Genomic DNA, 27,527 nt, shown 5'->3' with positions numbered 1-27,527 from the left:
ATGATGATGTGTGGTGTTTTATGGCGCAAGGGCCAGTTATGACCAAAGAGCGCCATGCCAGTGTTTGTGAGTGTGCAGTGGAGCGATGAATTTTGAGAAGTATATGAAGCGTGGCTGTAAAGGGGCCTAAAAATAATCGCTGTAAAGTGCGTAAAATATACATGTACTAAAATCATGGCAATGACTCATGAGCTGTACTATGAAATGAAGAATGCACTGAGAAAGAATGACACGGTATTTAAAATATTTAAGATGCAATTGGCAAGAAGCACTACTGCCTAAACAGAGCCCTTGAACCACAAGGGCCTGGAGGCATGTGCTATAAAAACTACTATCGCAGCGGCATCCTCTGGAGAGAGGATGCGCTACGACCTTAATGGGCTAATAACATGCAGGACCACATCGTTCAAGAAATCGACGACTGCTTTGGCGTTAAAAAGTGGTTCTTCACCAAGAAACATGATGGGATGAAGAGGCACATGATACCGGTACGCTTGAGGAAAATATTTCTTTCTCTCTGTTTCGGCTTCCCGACACTCCACGAGGACATGGAGGACGGTCAGCCTCTCACCACATCTACCGCAGGTTGGCGGTTCATCACCAGTAAGCAAAAAATTGTGGGTGCCATATGTATGTCCTATTCTTAGACGACAGAACAGGACATCAGTTCGTCGTGTTTTCGTTACGGGGGGCCAGAAACCTAACTGTGGTTTTATCAAGTGAAGCTTGTTATTTCTTTCTGCATCCCACATGCGTTGCCAGTGGCTTCGCAGTTTCTTTCGCAGGAAAGGCTTCAAATCTGTTGCAGGAACAGCAGCTGTAGGGAGATGTAATGCCTGAGATGTAACTGATGTGGCCATTTGGTCTGCTCGAACATTACCCTCAATGCCTCTATGGCCCGGCAACCAGCATATAATCACATGCTGGTTAGATATATACGCTTTACACAGAATGGAATAGAGCTCATTAAGTACAGGGTTTTGTGTTTACAGAGTGATTGCAATGCTTTCACAACACTTTGCGAGTCTGTAAATATGATAGTCTTTTTAAGTTTTGATTTCATTATAAACTTTACAGCCGATAATATTGCATAGGCCTCAGCCGTAAAGATACTTGTCTCGGGTGGCAGTACACCGGATTCCGAAAACGATGGACCGATGGCTGCATAAGATACCGCGGCATGTGACTGGAAGCGTCTGTGTAAAACTCTGTACATGAGTATTTAGATTGGAGTTCTAGGAAATGCATTTAATGTGTGCCTCTGGCGCATGCTTCGTGACTTCTATAAATGATGTGTCACAATCTATGAGCTTCCACTGCCACGGCGGCAATAGTTTTCGCTGGAGCCATAGGACATTGTTCAAGCAGCGGAACACCCATTTCCTCACTGAGGTTCCTCACACGCAAAGAGAACGGCTTTCTCGCTGCAGGTCGGTTACGGAAGAGTGTGGCAGCGGTCACATCGTTTATTGTTGAATAAGAAGGATGTTCAATGTTCGCTTGTACATTCAGAAAATATGTAAAACTGCTGTATGACCGCTGCAGATGAAGCGACCACTGATTCGATTCTACGTAGAGGCTCTGGATAGGACTTGTCCTGAAAGCACCAGTCGCAAGACGGATGCCTAAGTGGTGCACGGGGTCTAGTATCTTTAACGCACTTGGCGTTGCAGAACTATAAATTATTGACCCGTAATCAAGGCGTGAGAGGACAAGACTTTTATAGAGGTTAAGCAGACACTTTCGATCACTGCCCCAAGACGTACGCGACAGAAGCTTTAAAAGGTTCATTGTCTTCAGGCATTTTGCCTTCAGATGCTTAAGATGAGGAATAAATGTGAGTTTACAGTCTAAAATGATACCTAAAAACTTGTGCTCGCTGCTCACAGAGAGCGCATCTCCTTTGATTGCAATACTTGGGACTGGCGTTACGCCTCTCTTGTTAGTAAAGAGTACGCAAGTGCTCTTCTGGGCATTTACTTTAAAACCATTTTCATCTGTCCATTTGGACAATTTGTTTATTCCAAGCTGCACTTGTCGTTCGCAGATGGCAATATTGCATGACTTGAAGGCTATTTGCACATCGTCGACATAAATGGAATAAAACATTGTGCGTGGAATGACTGTGTGCAGGGAATTCATTTTTACTATAAATAGTGTGCAACTAAGCACGCCTCCCTGTGGCACACCGGTCTCTTGGGTGAATGACTTAGACAGAGCGTTACCCACTCTTACGCGGAAAGTGCGATTAGATAGGTAACTTTCGATTGTATTTAACATGTTGCCACGGACACCCATCGCGGAAAGATCTCTGAGAATGCCGTAGCGCCATGTCGTGTCGTAAGCTTTTTCTAGGTCGAGAAACACTGAGAGGCAGAACTGCTTATGTATAAAAGCATCCCTAATATAAGACTCAATGCGAACAAGGTGGTCTGTTGTGGACATACCTTCCCTGAAACCACATTGCAAGGGGTCTAGTAGTTTGTTATATTCAAGGAAACAGATTAAGCGCCTGTTTATCATTTTTTCAAATAGTTTGCACAGGCAGCTTGTTAGCGCTATTGGCCTGTAGCTGCTGGCTAGGGATGGGTCTTTGCCTTGTTTAAGCACGGGGATGACTATAGCTTCCTTCCACGAGGACGGGATATACCCATCCGCCCACATGGCATTGAAAAGATACAGGAGTGTTTTCAGAGTTTCAGGATGTACGTACTTAATCATTTCATATATGACACGATCACCGCCTGGCGCCGAGTCATTGCAGCAAGCGAGGGATGCCTTAAGTTCAGTTAAAGTAAATGGATAGTTGTAGGCCTCATTCGATGATCCTTTACGTTTAAGGGGCTGTCGCTCTTCGCGTTCTTTGAACCTCAGAAATGCTTGTGTGTAGTGGGACGCACTGGATACATGTTCGAAGTGTTCGCCCAGATAATCTGCCTGGTCTTCCAGGCTCTCACCTTGGGTACTGACTAAGGGTAACGGGTGTACCTCCCGGCCTTTTAATTTATTTACTCGATTCCACACTTTTGTCTCATCAGTGTAAGAATTTATACCGGAGATGTACTTCTCCCAACTCTCCCTTTTAGCACGTCGACGCGTTCTTCTACCCTGGGACTTTATTTGTTTGAAGTTAATCAAGTTTTCGGCAGTTGGTGAGTCCCGAAGTTGTACCCAAGCTTTGTTTTGATTTTTCCGTGCTTGTTTACAGTCTTCATTCCACCACGGAATGCGACGTTTATTCGCAAGTCCGTTTGTTTGACGGATGCATTTCGTGGCAGCGTCAATTATAAAGGCTGTTATATAGGCCACAGCGTCTTCTATATTAAAGGAGGCAATATCATCCGTGGTTAAATATGTAAGTTCTCGGAAAAGTTCCCAGTTACCCGTGTCAACCTTCCATCGGGGAATGTGTGGTGAGCATGTATCTTGTTTCGTTAAGTTTAGCATAATTGGGAAATGGTCGCTCCCATAGGGGTTCCTCAGAACAGACCACTCCAGATACGGAATTAGAGTACTCGATACTATACTTAAATCGATGGCTGAGTATGTGTTATGTGTAACGCTGTAATAAGTTGGCTCTTTCTTGTTAAGTATAGATGCGCCTGAAGAAAACAGAAAATTTTCTATAAGGCGTCCTCGCGCATCTAAACGAGAGTCGCCCCATAAGGGGCTATGAGCATTCACATCACCAACAACTATGTATGGCGGAGGAAGTTCATCAATGAAGCTTTGAAACTGTGTCTTGGAAAGTTGATAACAAGGAGGGACGTAAATCGAACTAATTGTGACTAGCTTACCGAACAGTACTGTTCGGACAGCAACTGCCTCAAGGGTAGTTCGGAGGTTTATTTGCCGACAGGCAACACCTTTATCGACTATTATAGCGACACCGCCCGACGAGGCGATAGCGTCGTTGCGGTCCTTTCGAAAAATGGCATATTGCCTTAAAAAGTTTGTGTTTTCTGCTTTGAGATGCGTCTCCTGGACACACAGCACCCTCGGGCTGTATTTAAGAAGGAGCTCTTTGACATCATCAAGGTTACAAAGGAGACCCCTAACGTTCCATTGTAATATTTGCGTGTTCATAATGAAAGAGGAGTTTGTGCTGTGTGTTCAGGGAATGCAAATCAGTTCACAGAGCCTTTGTCGGGCCCTGTGATGCGGGATTTTTCTTTTCTGGAGCGATCGCGAGAATCGCGCTGCTCCCTAGGCGCTGATGGCGCCGTCTGGCTGGTTGTTGTGTCCATCGCCTCTTGGAAGGCGCTGGACACGCGCTCTTGCAAGCGCTGTGTTGGACGAGGAGGCCTCGTCTCAAGAGACGAGACCCTTGAGGCCACCAGCCCGGAGGTCGACAGCCCCTTCTTCTGGGAGGGCGGCGCAGCGCTAGCTGCAGCCGCCGAGGGGGCGGATGGCGTCACCGCCGGCTCACTGTGTGCGGGCCGGACAGCCGCCGGAGGCCGTTGTGGCGCTGCCCCCTGACGCGCCACTTCAGCAAAGGTATTCTTTGGTAGGTACACTACCCGCCTGCGTGCCTCTTTGAACGATATGTTTTCCTTCACTTTGATTGTCACGATTTCTTTTTCTTTTTTCCAGGATGGGCACGATCGCGAGTATGCGGGGTGCTCGCCATCACAATTCACACAGTGTGGCGCGTTCTCACAACTTTCAGATGGGTGTTCATCGGCACATTTGGCACAGGTTACTCGGCCTCGGCAGTTCTGAGAACTGTGGCCAAACCTCTGGCATTTGAAGCAGCGGAGGGGATTTGGGATATAAGGCCTGACTCGGATCTTTACATAGCCTGTCTCGATAATCTCGGGAAGCACACTTGAGCCGAATGTTAAGATTAGATGCTTGGTTTGAATCTCTTTACCATCACGCCTCATCTTAATTCTTTTCACATTGATGACATTCTGGTCACTCCATCCCTCCAAAAGTTCAGTCTCAGTTAGCTCCATTAGATCGTCATCGGAGATGACACCACGAATGGTGTTCATAGAACGGTGTGGGGTGACACTCACTGGAATGGCCCCGAAAGACACAAGATTAGGTAGCTTTTCATATTGAATTTTATCGCGGAGTTCAAGCAGTAGGTCACCGCTTGCCAACTTGGAAACTTTGTAACCTGGGCCAAAAGCTTCCATCAGTGATTTTGCAACCAGGAAAGGTGAGACGATTCTTGCTGACTTTTCTGCTTTCTCAGAATGTATGACATGAAATCTTGGAAAATTATCAACTTGGCGGCCAAAAAACTTGAATACTTCTTCGGTGCGCCCTCGTTTATGAGGGCGATCAGGGAGTTGGGGGAATGATGAAAAAGCCATAAAAGTAACGAAAATTTCGGTAGCTATGCCAGCCGCCCACCACCGAGCCCAACAAGGGGACGCTACAAGACCCGAAGGAGACGTAGACGCCAGCTGTACGTAGCCACTATAACCTAATATAACGGACCCAAGGTTGGATAAATTACACCAGGTTAACCCTTGCTGCCTGGAAAATTGGAAGTAAAACGAAGCGAAGAGAAGACAGGAGAGGTGGAAAGTGAGAGAGAAAGACGAAGGTTGGAGGGAGAGAGAGACAGGAAAAGGCAACTACCGATTTCCCCCGGGTGGGTCAGCCCGGGGGTGCCGTCTACGTGAAGCCGAGGCCAAAGGGGTGTGTTGCCTCCGCCGAGGGGCCTTAAAGGTCCAAACACTCGGCATCAGCTCAACCCCCAGGATCCCCTTTTCCCCGGACACGGCTAAGCCGCGCACGGTTAGACGCGGGAGGGTCCAACCCTCGTGTGCTCGGGTACGTGGTGGCGCAGCTCACCAAACGCCTGCTGACGCAGACGCCCCTGCGGGATTCCACTCTCATGTGGTAAGACGTATGTTGGCCAGACAGGGCGTTGCGTCAATGAGCAACTCGGGGAACATGAGCAAAACGTTAAAAATGCAGAGGAGCGCACCTTGTTGCGCATATCAACTCTCGCATCAATTGTGAGATGCGACTCGATGGGACGTCGATTCCTGGCAAAAGCAAGAATGAGCATGCACGGCTTGCCTTATAAGCCTACCACATAAAAAGACAAGGCGTTAATTACATCAGTGATACATCTTTGTCCCTGCACTCATGTGAATTTGACTTTTTATGTTTGCATATGTGATAATTTGGCAGATAACTGTAACGTTGTTAGCGCCAGTGTGTGTCATATATTCCTTTTGTAGTTCGTCTTAGGTGTTTGCGCTCAAAGTTTAAGTTCTTAAAAAGTGTTGCCATTGTGTTGTTTTTTGCTGCATTAGTAAATGTGTTGAGCTATCGTGATGAAAACTGCTCTGAATTTCTGTTCAGACGAGCCTTGTGAATGCCTGTCAGCCACTCAATGCGTAAATAAATAACTTCACCCATTGTATACGTGTTTTCGGTTAATCAGGTTTTCATCGAATCAGAAACATGATTAGATGAAAAGCTATGCATCTAGACTTATGCCTATGAAGTACCCCATTCATAAAGCGTGTTAGTGCAAATTCACTGTTCCGTTCATAATGTTGTAGAGATCAAACTATTGGTAAAAAAATTCGAATAAATTGTGGGGTTTTACATGCCAAAACCACAATATGATTCAGAGTTTATTGGGAGGCTCGGGGTTAATTTTGACCACCTGGGGCTTACATTACAGAGTAGTACAGATAGAGTGTAGTAGCGTAGAAACGAATAGTGATGACATTCAATTGAATATTCATTTGCAATACAGCCCTAGAATTCCACACTTTATTTGAAACACATATTCACAAACTTCACAAAGGATCATTACTATCACTTTCAAGCGGCAAGAAAATACAATTGGGCAAACAAGTAAGCTTGCATACAGCAGCGACTAGAACCTTCGATCTATTTTGTAACTGTAGGTTCAAATGCAGCAGTGACTACAGTATTGAAGGTGGTATTTTATCACCAGCTTTTAAATAAAAGACATAAAAATTAAACAATGTTGAACAGTACACACAGAGTTAAATATGCAATGAAACTGATAAACCAGTGATCACAGCATGGGCCATAGCAGCAAAAGCAGACAAACATCAGTGTTAAATACTGTAACCGAAACAAAATTTACGCAACACTTGCATCTGTTATTCATGTAAACGTGTACAAAAATAGCACTTCTGAAGCTGCCGTAGTCCCCACCTTCAGTTATGACAAGATGAAGATAGCAACTGACTGCTGCAGTTCAGTATAGTAAAAACATTACACAATGAAGCCTAATACAGTAAGAGAAACAGGTAAAATTGCAAATAAAAACACACAAGTGCCTATTGTCAATGAAACTGCAATCCAAAATAAATTTAAGTATACCACCTACATAATGATGACTATTATCTCGTAATTCTTTACAATACAATGGTTAAAACAAGAAAAATGACTCCTCGCTGTTCCAACGTGTCTTTCCTAAGGGGTTATCTTGTCGGTGCTGATTATGAAAAAATATTTGGTATTTTGAATATGCACCATTCGATTCGAGTACTGAATTGACTAGAACGCTTGACTAGAACACTTGTTATTCGAAGTTTTCGCATAGTCACAACACTTGCATCTGTTATTCATGTAATCGTGTACAAAAATAGCACTTCTGAAGCTGCTGTAGTCCCCACCTTCAGTTATGACAAGATGAAGATAGCAACTGACTGCTGCAGTGCAGCATAGTAAAAACATTACACAATGAAGCCTAACACAGTAAGAGAAACAAGTAAAATTGCAAATAAAAACACACAAGTGCCTATTGTCAATGAAACTGCAACCCAAAATAAATTTAAGTATACCACCTACATAATGATGACTAGTATCTCGTAATTCTTTACAATACAATGGTTAAAACAAGAAAAATGACCCCTCGCTGTTCCAACGTGTCTTTCCTAAGGGGTTTTCTTGTCGGTGCTGATTATGAAAAAATATTCAGTATTTCGAATATGCACCATTCGATTCGAGTACCGAATTGACTAGAACGCTTGACTAGAACACTTGTTATTCGAAGTTTTCGCATAGTCACAACACTTGCATCTGTTATTCATGTAAACGTGTACAAAAATAGCACTTCTGAAGCTGCTGTAGTCCCCACCTTCAGTTATGACAAGATGAAGATAGCAACTGACTGCTGCAGTGCAGCATAGTAAAAACATTACACAATGAAGCCTAACACAGTAAGAGAAACAGGTAAAATTGCAAATAAAAACACACAAGTGCCTATTGTCAATGAAACTGCAACCCAAAATAAATTTAAGTATACCACCTACATAATGATGACTAGTATCTCGTAATTTACAATACAATGGTTAAAACAAGAAAAAATGACTCCTCGCTGTTCCAACGTGTCTTTCCTAAGGGGTTATCTTGTCGGTGCTGATTATGAAAAAATATTTGGTATTTCGAACATGCACCATTCGATTCGAGTACCGAATTGACTAGAACGCTTGACTAGAACACTTGTTATTCGAAGTTTTCACATAGTCACAAACCCCTGGAGTGCCATAAGTACAAAGTACTAAAAGTGAGAAAAAAAGCTCTAAAAATGAAGAAATGATATAGTCATTCTCCAAAAATTCGTGGCACCAAACTCTTCAAAATAGAGCAGGAAGCACATGCTCAACCCATATTATACGTGCCTTCTCCAAAAGAGGTTTGAAAAATCTGGGGCTGTAACTGACATTAATTACTGCAAACTGGTGGGGCAGCCAAACAACAAAATGGCAAGTCTGTTTTCTACAGACATGCAGTTGAGTCTGAATTTGGGTGTAATATGGGTGCTGCTCTGAGAGATTCCCTGCAGCAGTCAAATATGAGGCCTCCATGACTTTGTGGTGAGGCTCCTTGAGGGACCATGGACACTTTACTTCTAAGAGGCCCACACCATGGCAGCTGCAATGCCACAACCCATCAGGGGTTGCACCAAGGAAGGGAGCCTGAAAAAAATAAGGGGTAATAGCAATTATGGAGCACTACTACTTTCAGCACTAAAAAGAAAAAAAAACATGTACAGAGCCTTGTACAATACCAAGCAATAGTACTCCAGAGACCATGGCATCAGCGAAGAATTAGTTTCACCTAGCACAGCGGCAACCTGGAATTGCCTGAATAGAGTGCATTAGTCGGATAAGTGCACACAGTCTGTGGCACCTGATGCCAGCCTGCATGCCTATGTTGCGACAAAAGCATTTCTTTGGCATCTGTTGTCCTCTCCTGTGCTTGCAAATATGCTTGTTTCATGCTGTCTGTTTTTACATGCTAATTAATTACTAGAAAATATATAAGATGTCAACCAGCTTGAATGCATACATTATTTTTAGAGTACACATTGCAGTGTTTTGATTGGAAAGTCAGGCTCATGGGGTTTGCATAACAACCGATACCTGGGCGAGTTGGTCATTGCACAATTCGTTCCTGAAGTAAACTTGGTTGTGAGTCGGTGCTCATTTGTAAAATACATATGTCCTTTGCTCGCACAGCAATCTGACGATGAATTATGGGGTTTGCTTTCCTCACAAATTGACACCAGCAACACCACTTACCCAAAATTTTGGCAATATTCAACATTAATTACTAAATCTTAGGGTTTTGTAACTTATTGTATGGTCATTGTCTGAGCGATGTCACAGAATTATACCTGCATGTTTGAAGTGAATGCAAGGCTGAACCTGAATAAATTGTAACACCCATGTTTAGCTTACCACAATGAATTATTTGTAGGTGTGCAAATAGTTAATCATGCGATCAAATCAAATACACACCAATTGGTCCCAGAAGTACATTAATTAGTTTTTGAATTATGAACATATTTTGTCACCATAAAAAGTATTTTCGCATCCTACTAAGCATTCACAACATCTGCACATTTTTGGTGTTACACTGCTTTTTATGAAGCATGCTTTGTTAAAAGCAGTAAACAGAGAATGGATGTCGTCTGCGGTTATGGTACAGTTAAAAAAGAAGCACTGTTGGGATGGTCGCTGTAGATTGTGCAAATAGTGCATCAAATAAAACATTACCAAGTAATATTCACTGCTCAATTACATGTTCTCACAGAAATTTGACTGTAAATTATTAATGTGCAGCCTGAAGAGTCTGGTTCTGCGAACAACGTGGCGTACTCTACCTGATTATTTCTGCTATGAATAGGACAAAAGTTATCACATTATTGCTTCAGTTCTATATTTGAGAGTGTGCAGTATTACGAAAAATATTCAGTTTGCAAAAAGTGATTACTCAAATTTAGGACAGAATTAAATAGACAATATTTGATTAATTGTTCGACAGTTCGGAACATTCGCATAAACCTACAAAAAATGTATGAAAATGGAATGAAAATCATACGTCGGGGTCTATCACAAAGCCAATGTCGTGGAGCTCAAAGTTGCGGTGTTGTGACTTCATGTAGTCAAAGTAATGCCCTTTAGCCGTTCGTTCATTATCCTGACCCCACTTGATGGATTCAACATTTAGAAGGGGTCGGCGCTGAAGAATGCTTTTCAGGAACCCTTGAACATTTGTAGATGCCTTGAATGTTCGGATCTGCATTAAGATAAGCCATTTCATTTCCATCAGTTATGTACATACAAATACAGGTTGGAACATTTGTCAAACTGACAAATACTTGCCCTGTGCATTGTAGTTCCAGTCAGCCTTCCATATCTGGCTTCATACCACAAGGGAGATTTCGTTGATACCCTTGTACCCTTCTCGATTCTTTCAATCTCTGTGAGGGGAATAAACATATCTTCCAGATATCTCTCCTTCGTGCTTCGGGATTTTTTAGCATTCCTGGGCGAGTTCATAAAAAGTGATGTAGTGCATCATGTACAGTCATACTCAAAACAATGCATAATTATTTTTTTACACAAAACATGCTTCGTATGTCAGCTTTTAATATATAGCAGCTAGTTATAACTTCCTTTGCTCAGTCACTAAGAGGTGAACCTGCCATTATGTAGTGATTACTTGTATCTAATTATTGGTATGCACTACTCAGACTTAAGTACACTTTCTGCCCAGTGCACAATCTGGGGCTGTGTCAAGACTGGTGGTTTCACCAAGGTTGGCTGTGTTTAGAGTAGCAGTGATAAATGAATGTCGAGTGATATGTGTGGATAACACATTGTTACGTGTAAATGAAATGAGAGTTTAACCTTAGCACAGTTAAAAAAACACAATGAAACAAGCCAAAGCTTGTTTTCTGAACATAACCCATGCTACTAACCCATGCTATTCAGAGTACTCAGGCATAATAGGCCTCAGGCAGTAATAAATATAAACACACGTAGAAACAGAAATTTCCTTACCTTAAAAATGTATACATTTCCTCGTCCTCTGTGGCAGAGTCCGTGTCCTCTGGATCAAGTTTAGGAATGCTTCGGAGGACTACGGCACTGGAACTTGCTTTCTGCAGTCTTTCAAATATCTCCTTGTCACTGGAGTTGAAGGATTCGCATGTGTGCTTTGGTTCAGCAGCAAGCTTGCGAGGCTGCTTACCTGGTCTGCTTAAATTAAGTTCATCCAAAGGAACCATGGTGCCCTGCAGTTGCAACAAACAAATGCTTACAGAAAAGTTTGAGGACTACATTAAGGTGCATGAGAAAACCAAGATATATCAATATAAATGCACATAAAGAAAGAACAAGTGCACATTACCTTCTTGGAGGTGGCCGCTTTCCAAGCACATGGTTGCGATGTACACGACATGTCCATCTGTTCACGAGCTGCTGATTCGAGGGCAAAAAGTGTAGCAGCAACGTGACTGCACACCTCACCCAGCCTGCAAGGCAGCGGCATATTGCTCACCAGTTGTTTTTCACACAAGCACTGCTTACGGCAATCAGGTTACATACCCTGCTTTGCATTGGCAGTGGCCAGCCAGCACTTGTCCCGTCAGTTTGTCAATACATAACCACACATCGTGGCCTTTCACTGACGCAGTTTGCGACGGCATCACTTCAGCACGTGTAAAAGAAATCTTGCCACCTTGTGGCCTCCACATGCGGCATTTTCGGACAAGTCCTGCAGACAACCAGTACGCAACTTTTATACTTCCAAACAAGACAAAGATTCTCAACAAGATGGAGGCTGAAGTGATCAATCATCGAACACTGTTTGTGCACAGACATATGTATTAACCAAGGTTGATCGCTTAAGATTTGGGCTTCTTAGCAAAGCATCTGAAGCAGTGCAAGCTCAGGTGGCAAATGATGCACATTGCATACAGTGCTGTGTGCATCCTGTCATCTTTTTCCTGGGGTTATGTTTGTTATTTCTTAACCAACATTAAGGAACATCAGCAAAGCAACTGGGTTGCTTTCAAGAACTGAAACATGACTTCGTAGTGGTTGCACACCACTTTGATGAAAAGCCAGACAAACTAACCATTCTCTACCGAGTGTTACCAACACTTCCACCTACGACAGAAAGTACAAAATTTGCGACTTGTTTCATAGAGGGTCATTTGCGGGCGAGTGGAATTACTCAAGCTGAGATGTTGCTAATAACTTAAAAAGACGTGTTCAAGTAAAGGGTAACACCTCAGTCTAAAGGCACTTTCATTCGCGAATGGCTCACTTCCGTAGATTGCGCAAAACGACCAATCGATATTAATAGATTCAGTCCCGATAGGACTCGATCACGACTGAAGATCCCTCGTGCGACTGGGGTTTTAGCTGAGGCTGAAGAGATCGAAACATGCTCAAGATGAGCAGATACATCTAAACGAGACATGGTGAAAATCAGCTTAAATATGACTTTCTTGGACGATTTAGCGTGACGCTGCCGCCTAGCTCCTTTGAAATGCACCCATAGACGACATCGATACCGCGCCGCATATCTTAACACAGATGTTCAAAGTACGCGAAGCTTGCTCTGATAGCGGACGAGGTTATGGAAATCTGAATGACGCATTTTGCACCACAACAAACGCGCGAACATCTTGCATAGCACAAATGCCACCCTGTCATTTGTACGTGCAGTCGAGAAGGACGCATTTTTCATTTGATAACCAGCGTTGGTTTCGGGCTGCAGTCGCATCGCACGCGTCTTGCACATCACGCTATCGTAAAAAAAGTGAACACCACTAAAATGCTGCTCGGTCTCTTCCGCATGCAGACAAGCGCACGTTTTTACTTCACACGCGTGCGCGTACAAACACTCGATCACCCCCACATCAAAGTCAGTCACATCGAACACTCACCTGACTCAAAGTAGTTGTAGGCTTCCAAAGATTTGTAGTTCTCAATGCTTTCGGGCGTGAACTGGCTCGGTGAAAAGAGCAGATAAATGACCACGTTTGTCATCTTCACCGGTGGGCACAGTCGCTTTGCATCGGCATCTTTGATCCAATCGCTCTCTGGTATGCCGTTAGGATCAGGGCATTGGACACCGTAAACAAATAACTTCTGGCTGTATCGCTTCTGATCGGAGGTACTCAGGCTTCTGAGGTATTCGCTCGAGGGAAACATGAACAGCGCTTGCAAGTCGAGCCTTACGACGCCGTCCTGACTAGGCGTAGTACACAACTGCCGCATCGCGCGATCGCGCCGAGTCCCGTCCCATCAGCCAACGCGCCGCGACGTCGCCATAAGGCCCAAAATATTTTGACGGTGCCTACCACTGTTTACAAACATGGCGTAGGTCTATACAGTTGCCCTTGCCAAGGGAAGGCCGAGTGCCCTCCTTAAAAAAAATGTATGGAGTGCCGGGTCTCCTCCCCCCCCCCCAAACACACTCCCCTCGCCTGATTTTAAGCACTGGTTATGCAACAAATCTTCTATGCGTCTCTTTCCTCGCGTATGGCAGTCTGCATTTAGCTACTTGTGCCTGGCACTTTGCCAGGGTGCATTTTTCTCACAGCAGTGATTCAACTCACAATCATGGCCGGAGTAAAAGCCTCCCAGGCCTGAGCTCTTAGCAGTTAAGAAAAACGGCCATTATAATTTGGTAAAAATAAAGAAAGCGCTGTCGTTTCTATATTTTACAAAATAAAGTACTTAAACCATTTCAATGCGGCTGATGAGAAGGCTTAACAAGTGGGAACGCAAGCTAGGTAATGGGCACGCAAGGTTCATTAACTATGAGACCCATCTTATTGTTTATCGCCAGCTCTCTCTCTCGTTAGCGCAGCTTAATGTTCATGTGATCCATTAATACAAAGAGCGCGCGCGCGCATCGTGCGCTCTCACTGGGCCGCTTCGATTATCCGCCCCTGATAGACCCGGACTGCCCGAAGCAGTACTTTCAACCAATGAGCGTTGCGTGCATGTGCAGCTTCTTGGACAGTCCGGGACTGTCAGAGACGAATAACTGAAGAGGCCCACTGTCCCGAACGTAGTCACGTGGTCCCGTTGTGGGCCTCTTCGATTATCCGCCCCTGACAGACCCGGACTGCCCGAAGCAGTACTTTCAACCAATGAGCGTTGCGTGCATGTGCACCTTCTCGGACAGTCCGGGACTGTCAGAGACGAATAACCGAAGAGGCCCACTGTCCTGAACGTAGTCACGTGGTCCCGACAACGGGACCATGTTAGCTGTGCGAAATGATAAGACTTTTTGCTAATGAAGTGGTCTAAGCACTTTTGCTGTCGACTATAGAATTACCATGATGTGTTGGAACCATACGTGCGCATACCGAAGGCAAGATGCTTAATTGAAGTTGAACGTACGGTACTTCTTTCCTTCTCCCCCCCTCCCCCATACACACATAGTCTCATTTCCTTAATATAATGTATATCACACGAACTTTGAGCTGCGCTAAAGAGAGATAAAGATACAGGTGGAGATAAAGAGATAGAATGGGTGTAATGTTAATGACCCTTGCGTGCACCTTGGGAAAACTTGTCACGTCTCACCATCAGCCACATTGAAATGGTATAAGTACTTCATTTTGTAAAAAATAAAAACGACTGCGTTTTTTTACCAGTATATACTGGCTGTTTTTCTCAACTGCTAACAGCTCAGGCCTGGGCTATTACTCCGGTCATGAGTGCGAGTTTATGAATCAATTCTACAAAAATACACCCTGGCGAAGTACCAGGCACAAGCAACTAAATATGGACTAGCTACCATACGAGGAAAAAATATGTTTCGCAACGTATACTGCAGAAGAAGCAAGGTACGTCATTATAGAAGCCGTTTCTTCACATGAGTAATGCTGTTAATTACACGTAAACACGCGAGACAAAAACAGGTCTTTATGTTCCGCGAGGTAGTTCACGTGAAGTTTGAGATTTCATATTAATGACAGGTGGTGTCCGAATACACGCCCCCACCCCAGCGACGGCCCCTCTATGTTACAAACACGAATCTTGAAGGTCATGTTGTTGTTTGCTGTAGGCGGCAGAAATGGTTGAGAAGAAATACGATGATGATGATGATGTGTGGTGTTTTATGGCGCAAGGGCCAGGTATGGCCAAAGAGCGCCATGACAAGTGGTAATTATGTAATCGATGAGCTGCTATGACGCACGCAATGAGTTTCTAATGGTAGATGTGACATGGCTGTAAAGGGGCCTAAAAACTGTCGCTGTAAATGGCGTAAAACATATAGGTAGTAAAATAATGATAGTGACTGAAGTGGCGTATGCTATGAGTATGAAATGTGCAACAAGGTTGTGATAACATGTATTTAAAAATGAAAAGGTGATGCTTGACAACGAGTAGCACAACAGCCTCACCAAGTACCTTGAGTACATGGGACCGGAGGCATGTGCTATAAACAAGGGTTGACATCGCAACAGCGGCCTCTCGCAGGAGGCCGTGCTACGAATTTCTTGGGCAGAATACGCTGAGCGTATGGACGTCACTTAAGAATGCTAAAACAGATTTCATGTCGAAAAGCGGTTCTCTGCCTAGAAACAGTGTCAGGTGAAGTGGTATACATTGTCTATATGCTAAAGGGAAGTGTTTTTCCCTCTCGGCTTTTGCTTCGCGACATTCTAGGAAGACATGCTGAACACTGAGGGTGTTCCCACATCTACTACACATTGGAGGTTCACCGCCAGTCAACAAAAAACTATGTGTACCATAAGTGTGCCCTTTTCTGAGACGACAGAATAGGACATCACTTCGTCTCGAGTTGGTCAGTGATGGCCAGTACCCTAAATGTGGCTTAATCACGTGGAGCTTATTATGGATTTCAGCGTCCCACTTATGTTGCCAGTACGTTCTCAGTTTTTTCCGCAAATATGGCTTTAGGTCTGTAACTGGAACAGCTATGGACAGGTTGCAAGATTTTGTATCAAAGGAAGTTGCCATTCGGTCTGCTAGCCCGTTACCTTCAATACCTCTGTGTCCAGGCACCCAGCATACCGTTACATGTTGGCCAGAGGCATAAATAGTACATAGGAGTGAGAAAAGTTCTGCAATTACTGGATTTTTGTGTTTGCAGCATGACATCAATGTTTTAACGACGCTTAACGAGTCTGTATATATGACCGCCTTATGTAGTTTTAACTGCTTGATGTGTTTCGCAGCGCGCCATAGTGCATACGCCTCTGCTGTAAAGATGCTTGTATGATGGTGAAGAACATCTGACTCCGAATAGGATGGGCCGACGGCTGCATAAGACACGCCGGCATGCGATTTAGACGCATCTGTGTAGTATTCTGGGCACGAGTACTTAAATTGTAACTGTAGAAAATGCATACGAATGTGGGCCTCTGGAGCGTGCTTCGTTACCTCAACAAATGACGTGTCGCAGTCAATGATCTGCCACAACCATGGCGGTAACGGCTTAGCAGGAGCCATTAGGCGATGTTCAAGAAGCGGAACGTCCATATCTTCGCTCATCCTCCTCACACGGAGTGAGAGTGGCTCTCTTGCTGCAGGCTTGTTATGAAAAAGTGTTGCAGAGGTCATATCGTTGATGGTAGGATAACAAGGATGGTCTTTATCAGTGTGTACTTTCAGAAAGTAATTAAAAGTAGAATATGATCGTTGTAGATCAAGGGACCATTCGTTCGATTCAACATAGAGGCTTTGAATAGGGCTTGTCCTGAAGGCACCGGTGGCGAGGCGGATACCAAGATGATGCACAGGGTCGAGCATCCTCAGAGTACTGGGGGTAGCAGAGTTATACACTACTGCGCCGTAGTCTAACCGCGATCGTACAAGGCTCCTGTAGAGGTTCAAGAGGCATTTTCTGTCGCTACCCCATGTTGTGTGTGACAATATTTTCAGGATGTTCATTGTTTTCAGGCACTTAGCTTTGAGGTACTTGATATGAGGAATGAAGGTTAGTTTTGTGTCAAGTATAATGCCTAAAAATTTGTGTTCAGTGTTGATTGGTATGTGTTGTCCATGCAGCATAATATCTGGATCTCGTATTAGGCCTCTCTTTCTAGAGAAAAGTATACAGGAGCTTTTGAGAGGGTTTAGCTTGAAACCATTTTCATTTGCCCATTTTGAAACTTTGTTCAGTCCGAGCTGAACCTGACGCTCACATATTGCAAGGTTACAAGACTTAAATCCGATCTGCACATCATCGACATATATTGAATAAAACATTGAGGATGGAATGACTTTGTGAAGGGAATTCATTTCCACAATGAAAAGGGTGCAACTAAGCACGCCCCCTTGTGGCACACCAGTTTCTTGAATAAATGGGCGGGACAATACGTTACCAACTCTGACTCGAAAGGTGCGGTTAGACAGGTAGCTTTCTATAGTGCGAAGCATATTCCCTCGAATGCCCGTGTGCGACAGGTCTCGTAAGATACCGTACCGCCATGTCGTATCGTACGCCTTTGCCATATCAAGAAATATAGACAAGAAATACTGCTTGTGTACAAGTGCAGCACGGATGTTTGCTTCGATGCGCACGAGGTGATCGGTTGTAGATCGGCCTTCCCTAAAGCCACATTGAAATGGGTCAAGCATTTTGTTCGACTCTAAGAAATGTACAAGACAGTGATTGATCATTTTCTCAAAAAGCTTGCAAAGGCAGCTCGTAAGCGCTATAGGCCGGTAGCTGGTCAGCAATGAAGTATCATTACCGTGCTTCAAAACTGGGATGACAATAGCTTCTTTCCATTTAGATGCAAGATACCCAGCAGCCCAGATGGTATTGAAAAGTGCGAGTAGTGTGATTTGTGTGTCGCAGTGCAGGTGCTTGATCATATCGTACATGATTCTATCCGGACCCGGTGCAGAGCTCTGACAAGCTGACAAGGCGGCTTTAAGTTCGGCGATACCAAAAGGACGGTTATAAAGTTCATTTGGGCTACATTTCCGGTTCAGAGGCTTACGTTCTTCTATTGCTTTATATTTCAGGAAGCTCTCCGAATAGTGGGTGGAACTAGACACGCGCTCGAAGTGTTCACCAAGAGCGTCAGCCTGGTCTTCCAACTTATTTCCTTCTTTATCCACCAGGGGCAATGGATGAATTTGTTGTCCCTTAAGCCTCCTGAGCCCATTCCATACTTTTGCCTCCTGTGTGTATCAATTAATACCGGATAGGAACCTCTCCCAGCTTGCCCTTTTAGCTTGTCGTCGCGTTCACCTTCCCTGTGATTTTATGTTTTTAAATTCCATCAAATTTTCTGCAGTTGGGGATCGACGGAGTATGCCCCACGCTTTATTTTGTTTTTTCCGCGCCTCCTTGCACTCATCATTCCACCACGGCACTCGTCTTTTGGATGAGCTACCGCTTGATTGTGGAATGAACTTGTTTGCTGCGTCGATGATAAAAGCGGTAAAATACGCTACTGCGTCGTCTATGCTAAATTCGCTGATAAAATCTCGTGATATAAATGTCGATTCTTTAAAATGTTTGCAGTCGGCGGAGGCTAGTTTCCACCTAGGGACATGCGGAAGGGAGTTATGTTGGGCTACTAAGTTTAGTGTGACTGGAAAGTGGTCACTTCCGAATCGGTTTTTGATTACACTCCATTCCAAGTCGGGAAAAAGGGAAGCAGAACCAATCGCCAAGTCTATTGATGAGTATGAATTGTGATGAATGTTATAATAGGTTGGCTCCTTTTTATTGAAGAGGCATGCACCGGAGTTCACGAGGAAGTTTTCTATGAATCTACCTCTCGTATCGCATCGTGAGTCTCCCCACATCGTGTTATGAGCGTTAAAATCTCCCACGAGTATGTAGGGTTCGGGAAGCTGGTCAATGAGGTTATGGAAATCTGTTTTCTCGAGATGATGAATGAATGAATGAATGAATGTGTGTGGTTTAGTGGCGCAAGGGCCAGGTATGGCCAAAAAGCGCCATGCCAGTGTTTGTTAGTTCGCAGTGAAGTGATGAATTCTGAGAAGTAGATGTGACGGGGCTGTAAAGGGGCCTAAAAATAATCGCTGTAAAGTGCGTAAAATATACATGTACTAAAATCATGGCAATGACTAATGAGGTGTACTATGCAATGAAGGATGCATTGAGAAAGAATGACACGATATTTAAAATATTTAAAATGCAGTAATTGGCAAGAAGCACTACTGCCTAGACAGAGCCCTTGAACCACAAGGGCCTGGAGGCATGTGCTATAAAAAACTATCACAGCGGCATCCTCTGAAGAGAGGATGCGCTACGAACTAGTTGGGCTAATAACATGCAGGACCACATCGTTCAAAAAATTGACGACTGCTTTGGCATTAAAAATCGGCTCTTCGCCAAGAAACATAATGGGGTGAAGCGGGACATGATATCGGTACGCTCGCGAAAAATATTTCTTTCTTTCTGTTTCGGCTTCCCGGCACTCCACGAGGACATGGAGGACAGTCAGCCTCTCACCACATCTACCACGGGTTGGTGGTTCACTACCAGTAAGCAAAAAATTGTGGGTGCCATATGTATGTCCTATTCTAGGACATCAGTTCGTCGTGTTTTCGTTACGGGAGGCCAGAAACCTAACTGTGGTTTAATGAAGTGAAGCTTATTATTTATTTCAGCGTCCCACAAGCGTTGCCAGTGGCTTCGCAGTTTCTTTCGCAGGAAAGGCTTCAAATCTGTTGCAGGAACAGCAGTTGTAGGGTTAATAGCCTGAGATGTAACAGATGTGGCCATTTGATCTGCTCGAACATTACCCTCAATGCCTCTATGACCCGGCACCCAGCATATAATCACATGCTGGTTAGATATGTACGCTTTACACAGAATAGAATAGAGCTCATTCAGTACAGGGTTTTTGTGTTTACAGAGTGATTGCAATGCTTTCACAACACTTTGCGAGTCTGTAAATATGATAGTCTTTGTGAGTTTTGATTTCATTATAAACTGAACAGCTGATAATATTGCATAGGCCTCAGCCGTAAAGATACTTGTCTCCGGGTGCAGTACACCGGATTTCGAAAACGATGGTCCGATGGCTGCATAAGATACCCCGGCATGTGACTTGGAAGCGTCTGTGTAAAACTCTGTACACGAGTATTTGGATTGGAGTTCTAAGAAATGCATTCTAATATGTGCCTCTGGCGCGTGTTTGGTGACCTCTACGAACGATGTGTCACACTCTATGAGCTGCCACTGCCACGGTGGCAACAGTTTCGCTGGAGCCATAGGACATTGTTCAAGAAGCGGAACACCCATTTCCTCACTGAGGTTCCTCACACGCAAAGAGAATGGCTTTCTCGCGGCAGGTCGATTATGGAAGAGTGTGGCAGCGGTCACGTCATTTATAGTTGAATAAGAAGGATGTTCAATGTTTGCTTGTACTTTCAGGAAATATGTAAAACTGCTGTATGACCGCTGCAGATGAAGTGACCACTGATTCGACTCTACGTAGAGGCTCTGGATTGGACTTGTCCTGAAAGCACCAGTCGCGAGACGGATGCCCAAGTGGTGAACGGGGTCTAGGATTTTTAATGCACTTGGCGTTGCTGAATTATAAATTATAGACCCGTAATCAAGGCGTGAGAGGACAAGACTGTTATAGAGGTTTAAGAGACACTTTCGATCACTGCCCCATGTTGTGCGCGATAGAAGCTTTAGGAGGTTCATTGTCTTCAGGCACTTTGCCCTCAGACGCTTAATATGAGGAATAAACGTGAGTTTTGAATCTAAGGTTACTCCAAGAAACTTGTGCTCGCTGCTTACAGAGAGCGCATCTCCTTTGATTTCAATAGTTGGGACTGGCATGACGCCTCTCTTGTTTGTGAAAAGTATGCAAGTGCTCTTCTGGGCATTTACTTTAAAACCATTTTCATCTGCCCATTTGGACAATTTGTTTATTACAAGCTGCACTTGCCGTTCGCAGATGGCAATATTGCATGATTTGAAGGCTATTTGCACATCGTCGACATAAATGGAATAAAACATTGTGCGTGGAATGACTGTGTGAAGGGAATTCATTTTTACAATAAATAGTGTGCAACTAAGCACGCCTCCCTGTGGCACACCGGTCTCTTGGGTAAATGACTTAGACAAAGCGTTACCTACTCTTACGCGGAATGTGCGGTTAGACAGGTAACTTTCGATTGTGTTTAGCATGTTGCCACGGACACCCATCGCAGAGAGATCTCGGAGAATGCCGTAGCGCCATGTCGTGTCGTAAGCTTTTTCTAGGTCGAGGAACACTGAAAGACAGAACTGCTTATGTATAAAAGCGTCTCTAATATAAGACTCAATGCGAACAAGGTGGTCTGTTGTGGACATACCTTCCCTGAAACCACATTGCATGGGGTCTAGTAATTTGTTATTTTCAAGGAAACAGATTAAGCGCCTGTTGATCATTTTTTCAAATAGTTTGCACAGACAGCTTGTTAGCGCTATTGGCCTGTAGCTGCTGGCTAGGGACGGGTCTTTGCCTTGTTTAAGCACGGGAATGACTATAGCTTCCTTCCACGAGGACGGGATATATCCATGCGCCCACATGACATTGAAAAGATACAGGAGTGTTTTCAGCGCTTCAGGATTCAGGTGCTTAATCATTTCATATATGACACGATCACCGCCTGGCGCAGAGTTATTGCAGCAAGCGAGGGATGCCTTAAGTTCAGTTAAAGTAAATGGATAGTTGTAGGCCTCACTCGATGATTCTTGACGTTTAAGGGGCTGTCGCTCTTCGCGTTCTTTGAACCTCAGAAATGCTTGTGTGTAATGGGACGCACTGGATACATGTTCGAAGTGTTCGCCCAGACAGTCTGCCTGGTCTTCCAGGCTCTCACCTTGGCTACTGACTAAGGGGAGTGGGTGTACCTCACGGCCTTTTATTTTATTTACTCGATTCCACACTTTTGTCTCATCAGTGTAAGAATTTATACCGGAGATGTACTTCTCCCAACTCTCCCTTTTAGCACGTCGACGCGTTCTTCTACCCTGAGACTTTATTTGTTTGAAATTAATCAAGTTTTCGGCGGTTGGAGAGTCGCGAAGTCGTCCCCAAGCTTTGTTTTGATTTTTCCGTGCTTCCTTGCATTCTTCGTTCCACCACGGGATACGACGTTTATTAGCCAGTCCGTTAGTTTGACGGATGCATGTTGTGGCAGTCTCAATTATAAAGCCCGTTATATATGCTACAGCATCGTCTATATTTAAAGAGGCAATATCATCCCTGCTTAAATAAGTTTGTTCGTGGAAACGCTCCCAGTTAGCCGAGTCAACCTTCCATCGGGGAATGTGTGGGGAACATAGATCTTGTTTTGTCAGTTTTAACATGATTGGGAAGTGGTCGCTGCCAAAAGGGTTCTTCACAACTGACCACTCCAGGTACGCAATCAGTGTACTCGACACGATACTTAAATCTATGGAGGAGTATGTGTTGTGCGCCATGCTGTAGTAAGTTGGCTCTTTCTTATTAAGTAAACATGCTCCTGAAGAAAAGAGAAAGTTTTCAATTAGGCGTCCTCTCGCATCGCAACGAGAGTCTCCCCACAATGTGTTATGTGCATTTAAATCTCCGACAACTATGTATGGTGCCGGAAGTTCATCTATGTAGTTCTGAAATTCAGTTTTATTAAGATGATAATTAGGAGGGATGTATATAGAGCTAACAGTGACTAGCCTGTCAAACAATACCCCTCGGACAGCAACTGCCTCTAGGGGCGTACGAAGTTTCAGTTCTCGACAGGCAACACCTCTGTCAACTACAATAGCAACACCGCCGGATGACACGGAGGTGTCATCGCGGTCTTTGCGAAAGATGGCGTATTGCCGGAGAAAGTTGCATTGTGTAGATTTAAGGTGTGTCTCCTGAACACACAGCACCTTCGGATTAAACTTGTGTAGGATTTCTTTGACGTCATCGAGGTTGTGTAGGAGTCCTCTGACGTTCCACTGTATAATTTGTGCATTCATGTTGAAAGTGTTTTTTTGTGCTGTGTGTAAAGGAGACTAACTTAAGCTACAGAGCCCTTGTCGGGCCCTGTGATGCAGGCTTTTTCTTTTTTGGAGCGATCGCGAGATTCTCGCGGCTCCTTAGGCGCTGACGGCGCCGTCTGGCCAGTTGTTGTGTCCATCGCCTCTTGCGAGGCGCTGGACACGCGCTCTTGCGAGCGGTTGGTTTGACGGGAAGGCCTCGCCTCGAGGGACGAGGCCCTGGAGGCCACCAGCCCAGAGGTCGATGGCCCCTTCTTGTGAGTTGGCGGAGCAGCGCTAGCTGCAGCCGCCGAGGGGGCGGATGGCGTCACTGCGGGCTCGCTGCTTGCGGGCCGGGCAGGCGCCGGAAGCCGTTGTGTCGCTGCCCCCTCACGCCCCACATCGGCAAAGGTGTTCTTGGGCAGGTATGATACCCGCCTACGTGCCTCCTTGAATGTGATATTTTCTTTGACTTTAATAGTCACAATTTCTTTCTCTTTCTTCCATGACGGGCACGACCGTGAGTATGCGGCGTGCTCACCATCACAGTTGACACAATGTGGAGTGTTATTGCAAGTTTCGGAGGAATGTTCATTGGCACTGCACTTAGCACAAGCTTGCCGGCCTCGGCAGTTCTGTGAACTGTGCCCGAATCGCTGGCACTTGAAGCACCTAAGAGGATTTGGCACGTATGGCCTAACACGTAGTCTGAGGTACCCGGCCTCGATGGACTCGGGCAGGACACTTGAACCAAAAGTAAGTACTAGGTGCTTGGTCTTGATTTCTTTGCCGTCGCGCCTCATCTTAATTCTTTTAACGTTTATCACATTTTGCTCACTGAAGCCCTCCAAGAGTTCAGCCTCGCTTAGCTCCATTAAATCATCATCTGAAACAACGCCGCGCGTGGTGTTCATAGTACGGTGTGGGGTCAGTGTTATTGGGATGTCCCCAAATGACACTAATTTCGGCAGTTTTTCGTATTGCATCTGATCGCGGAGCTCTAGAAGCAGATCACCGCTTGCCATTTTCGATGCTTTGTAACCTCGGCCAAGAACTTCAGTGAGAGACTTCGAGACAAGGAAGGGTGAGATCATTTTCACTGTCTTTTCAGGCTTATCAGAGTGGATGACGTGAAATCGTGGAAAGTTTTGTGTTCTGTTGCCAAAAAATTGAAAAACATCTTCGGTGCGCCCTCGTTTTTGAGGGCGATCAGGGAGTTTAGGGAAGGCGCTGTCCATGAGTATAGCTGGGATTTTCGGCAGCGATGCCAACCACCCACCAAGGAGCCCAACGCGGGGACGTGACAGGAGTTCCTGTAATCGGAATCCTGCCAACGCCAGTTGTACATCACTGCTATAACCAAATACAGCATAACCAAGACTGGCTAGCCACACAAGGTTAACCCTTGCCGCCCAGAAATTTGGAAGTGAGGAGAAGATAATAGGAGACAGGAAAGAAGAGACAGTGAAAGAGAAAGAAAAAGTCTTGAGAGGGGGACAGGAAAAGGCGACTGCCGATTTCCTCCAGGTGGGTCAGTCTGGAGGTGCCGTCTATGTGAAGCAGAGGCCGAAGAGGTGTGTTGCCTCCACCGGGGGGCCTTAGAGGTCCGAACACCCGGCATCATTCTTCTCGAGATGATGATTCGGGGGTATATAAATGGCGCATACGGTTACCAACTTACTGAAAAGAATTGCCCGAACTGACACTGCCTCTAGGGGCGTCTGAAGGGCGACATATTGACAAGCTACAGACTTGTCGGCAACTATTGCTACACCGCCAGACGAGGCGTTAGCCACGTCACGGTCTTTGCGATAGATGGTGTCTTGACGAAGAAAGTTTGTATTTGTGGGTTTCAGATGCGTCTCTTGAACACACAGCAACTTTGGATTGTGTTTGTGTAGGAGTTCTGTAATATCGTCGAGGTTGTGAAGAAGTCCTCTGACATTCCACTGTAGTATTTGTGTCTCCATAATGACAAATGTGTTTGTGCTGTGTGTTTAAGAGATGAAGATTAGCTCGCGGGGCCCTTTACAGGCGCCGTGACACGAGATCTTTCTTTTCTGGAGCGGTCAAGAGAATCTCGCCGCTCCTTAGGCGCTGGTGGCGCCGTCTGGCCGGTTGTGTCCATTGCCTCTTGCGGGGCGCTAGACACGTACTCTTGCGAGCGGTTCGTTTGACGTGAAAGCCTCGTCTCGAGGGACGAGGCCCTGGAGGCCACCAGCCCGGAGGTTGATGGTCCCTTGTTCTGAGGTGGCGGCGCAGCACTAGCCGCAGCCGCCCAGGGGGCGGATGGCGTCACCGCCGGCTCACTCGGTGTGGACCGGACAGCCGCCGGGTGCCGCTGTGGCGCTGCCCCCTGACGCGCCACCTCGGCAAAACTGACTTTAGGCAGGTATGACACCCGCCTGCGAGCGTCTTTGAAAGTTATATTTTCCTTTACTTTGATTGTGACTATTTCTTTTTCTTTCTTCCAAGACGGGCATGACTGCGAGTATGCGGCATGCTCACCATCACAATTGACAGAGTGTAGAGTGTTTTCACATGTTTCAGAGGCATGGTCACCAGAACTACATTTAGCACAAGTCTGTCGGCCTCGGCAGTTCTGGGAACTGTGGCCGAAACGCTGGCACTTGAAACAACGAAGAGGGTTTGGTACATAGGGTCTAACCCGTAGCTTTACATAGCCTGCCTCGATTGTCTCGGGCAGGATGCTTGAGCCAAAAGTAAGTACTATATGCTTGGTTTTGATCTCTTTGCCGTCCCGTCTTAGCATGATTCGTTTAACAGTGATCACGTTTTGTTCGCTCCAGCCTTCCAACAGTTCAGCTTCTGTCAGTTCCATGAGGTCATCTTCGGAGACAACACCACGGCTGGTGTTCATAGTTCGGTGTGGGGATATTGTCACTGGGATCTCCCCAAATGACACTAGGTTAGGAAGCTTTTCGTGCTGTTTTACATCGCGGAGTTCCAAAAGGAGGTCGCCGCTAGCCAATTTCGACGCTTTGTAGCCTGCTCCAAGAGCTTCGGTCAGACTTTTCGAAACGAGAAAGGGTGAGATCATTTTCACAGTCTTTTCGGGTTTATCGGAATCATCATCATCATCATCAGCCTATATTTATGTCCACTGCAGGACGAAGGCCTCTCCCTGCGATCTCCAATTACCCCTGTCTTGCGCTAGCGTATTCCAACTTGCGCCTGCGAATTTCCTAACCTCATCATCCCACCTGACTTTCTGCCGTCCTCGACTGCGCTTCCCTTCTCTTGGTATCCATTCTGTAACCCTAATGGTCCACCGGTTATCCATCCTACGCATTACATGGCCTGCCCAGCTCCATTGCTTCCGCTTAATGTCAACTAGAATATCGTCTACCCCCGTTTGTTCTCTGATCCACACCGCTCTCTTCCTGTCTCTTAACGTTACTCCTAAGATTTTTCGTTCCATTGCTCTTTGTGTGGTCCTTAACTTGTTCTCGAGCTTCTTTGTTAACCTCCAAGTTTCTGCCCCGTATGTTAGCACCGGTAGAATGCAATGATTGTACACTTTTCTTTTCAACGACAGTGGTAAGCTCCCAGTCAGGATTTGGCAATGCCTGCCGTATGCACTCCAACCTAATTTTATTCTTCTGTAAATTTCTTTCTCATGATCAGGGTCCCCTGTGAGTAATTGACCTAGATAAACATATTCCTTTACAGATTCTAGAGGCTGACTGGCAATCCTGAATTCTTGTTCGCTTGCCAGGCTATTGAACATTATCTTTGTCTTCTGCATATTCATCTTCAACCCAATTCTTGCACTTTCTCGATGAAGGTCCTCAATCATTTGTTGCAATTCCTCTCCATTGTTGCTCAATAGGACAATGTCATCTGCAAACCGAAGGTTGCTGAGATATTCGCCATCGATCCTCACTCCTAATTCTTCCCAGTCTAAGAGCTTGAATACTTCTTCTAAGCATGCAGTGAATAGCATTGGAGAGATTGTGTCTCCTTGCCTGACCCCTTTCTTGATAGGTATCTTTCTACTTTTCTTGTGGAGAACCAAGGTAGCTGTGGAATCCTTGTAGATATTTGCCAAGATATTCAAGTATGCCTCCTCCACTCCTTGATTACGCAATGCCTCTATGACTGCTGATATCTCTACTGAATCGAATGCCTTTTCATAATCTATGAAAGCCATATAGAGAGGTTGATTGTACTCCGCAGATTTCTTGATTACCTGATTGATGGCATGGATATGGTCCATCGTAGAATATCCCTTCCTGAAGCCAGCCTGTTCTCTTGGTTGACTG

At 45.1% G+C, this 27,527-nt stretch overlaps 1 protein-coding gene across 1 annotated transcript; it reads right to left on the bottom strand.

Moving 5' to 3' along the window:
- Positions 1-8,591: 8,591 nt before the first annotated feature.
- Positions 8,592-13,535, bottom strand: LOC119431930 (uncharacterized). Its single transcript, XM_037699372.2, has 7 exons — positions 13,202-13,535; positions 11,853-12,021; positions 11,656-11,779; positions 11,307-11,539; positions 10,626-10,788; positions 10,342-10,539; positions 8,592-8,933 (listed from the first exon to the last, which is right to left on the bottom strand). The coding sequence occupies exons 1-7, from the start codon at positions 13,533-13,535 to the stop codon at positions 8,592-8,594; spliced, it is 1,563 nt and encodes a 520-aa protein (XP_037555300.2).
- Positions 13,536-27,527: the final 13,992 nt, after the last annotated feature.

The sequence above is a fragment of the Dermacentor silvarum genome, chromosome 10, assembly GCF_013339745.2.
Source record: "Dermacentor silvarum isolate Dsil-2018 chromosome 10, BIME_Dsil_1.4, whole genome shotgun sequence".
Classification (NCBI taxonomy): Eukaryota; Metazoa; Arthropoda; class Arachnida; order Ixodida; family Ixodidae; genus Dermacentor; species Dermacentor silvarum.
This window is presented reverse-complemented; position numbering and strand designations above follow the sequence as displayed.